The sequence below is a fragment of the Mesitornis unicolor genome, unplaced genomic scaffold, assembly GCF_000695765.1.
Source record: "Mesitornis unicolor isolate BGI_N332 unplaced genomic scaffold, ASM69576v1 scaffold4322, whole genome shotgun sequence".
NCBI lineage: Eukaryota > Metazoa > Chordata > Aves > Mesitornithiformes > Mesitornithidae > Mesitornis > Mesitornis unicolor.
In genome coordinates this window covers 2490-3688 of record NW_010169688.1, presented here as the reverse complement: position 1 = coordinate 3688, position 1199 = coordinate 2490, and the positions used below count along the sequence as shown (strand labels likewise).

The 1199-nt window shown below is 41.4% G+C and overlaps 1 protein-coding gene across 1 annotated transcript in view; it reads right to left on the bottom strand.

Moving 5' to 3' along the window:
- PLEKHB2 (pleckstrin homology domain containing, family B (evectins) member 2) overlaps window positions 1–636 on the bottom strand; it is a gene marked incomplete at its 3' end in the record, with an annotated part of 2530 nt that extends 1894 nt beyond the window's left edge. The window contains exons 1-2 of the mRNA XM_010179414.1: window positions 600–636; window positions 1–146 (exon numbers count right to left, since the gene is read on the bottom strand). The exon at window positions 1–146 is cut by the window's left edge and continues 1 nt beyond it. Coding sequence (XP_010177716.1) covers window positions 1–146; window positions 600–636 — 183 coding nt within the window. The remainder of the gene's footprint in view (window positions 147–599) is intronic.
- Between the last annotated feature and the right edge of the window lie 563 nt (window positions 637–1199).

The window sequence follows — 1199 nt, the reverse complement described above, 5'->3', positions numbered from 1 at the left end:
TTCATTCCCCACTCTGAGGTTGATGCAATGGATTCGCATGTGGATTTTATCTTCTATATCATGGCGATTTTGATCATCATAGAATATTAAGCGGTCGTCAGACCACAGGTCAAACCAGTTCTTCTTCCAACGCCGTAAAATAGTACCTTAAAAATCAGTCATTTTTGAGAGCACATATTAGAAGTATTTGTGACCCAGAGTTAATAAAAAATATACCAAGAAATTCTTCACAGTTGCCTCAGACATGAGGTGCCAAGCAAAATCCTGTACTACAACTTCCCTAGCTTAGAACATTACAGAACTGGGTTCCATATTTTATCTAGCATTCAAAGTCACAACTGAGGTTTTTCAAGTGCATAACCTGGTGCTTTAGTTCTAACCTGCTGCAAGAACAAGCAGAGGGCAGGACTAATTGAAGATGTTAAGGTGTCAGGTGAAGCTTCCAAGTCTCCACTTACACAGCACTAATTACAGAGCAGCATCTGAAGCTGAATGCCAGTCAAGACACCTCAGATATGGTATGTCCTGTTTCCCACTGGTACATTCAAAAAGTCACATGGAAATGCTGTAATGACAGGTCATTTCGGCCCATGACTTACTTTGCCGGAGCAGCCATCCACTCTTCACAAATGCCATTGTTGCTTAATCTAGTAGACAGAAGAGGAAGGTGAGGGGTGAAAAACAGTGTTCGGTATTTCACAATAATGCATTAGAAAGAGGCATCTCGAGGTATAATATGTATTATAGCTGCATGTACTGAGATAGTATTGCAAAGAGACAAGGTAGATCTCAGCTGAAGATATGCAGAGGCACTCGAGTATTCTAGGACTTAACAAATGGAATCAACGTGCAGTTGTAGCAATCCAACGTGACACTCAGGCACATTTTTAAGTTTAACTGGAAAAAACGCAAGCTTACAGCTACCACTCGTGCAATATGGAGAACAGAGTGGAGTGACCGCTTCCTGACTCACCACCAGTTCCTTTCAAAGTTGTTCTCTTGGCATACGTGTGCTTCCTGTATTCTGTAGTCTCAAGCTACTAAGCACCCTCACTTCCTTTTTCTGAACTTCCTCCTTTGTGTCATTCACTGGCTGAAAGTCCAGCCAAAACAAAAGCTGAAATGCTTTAAACTTAAACAGGATGGAGAAAGGTATTTTCATGACTTGAATTTCTTCCAAATTGTCACCAGCTCCCTCC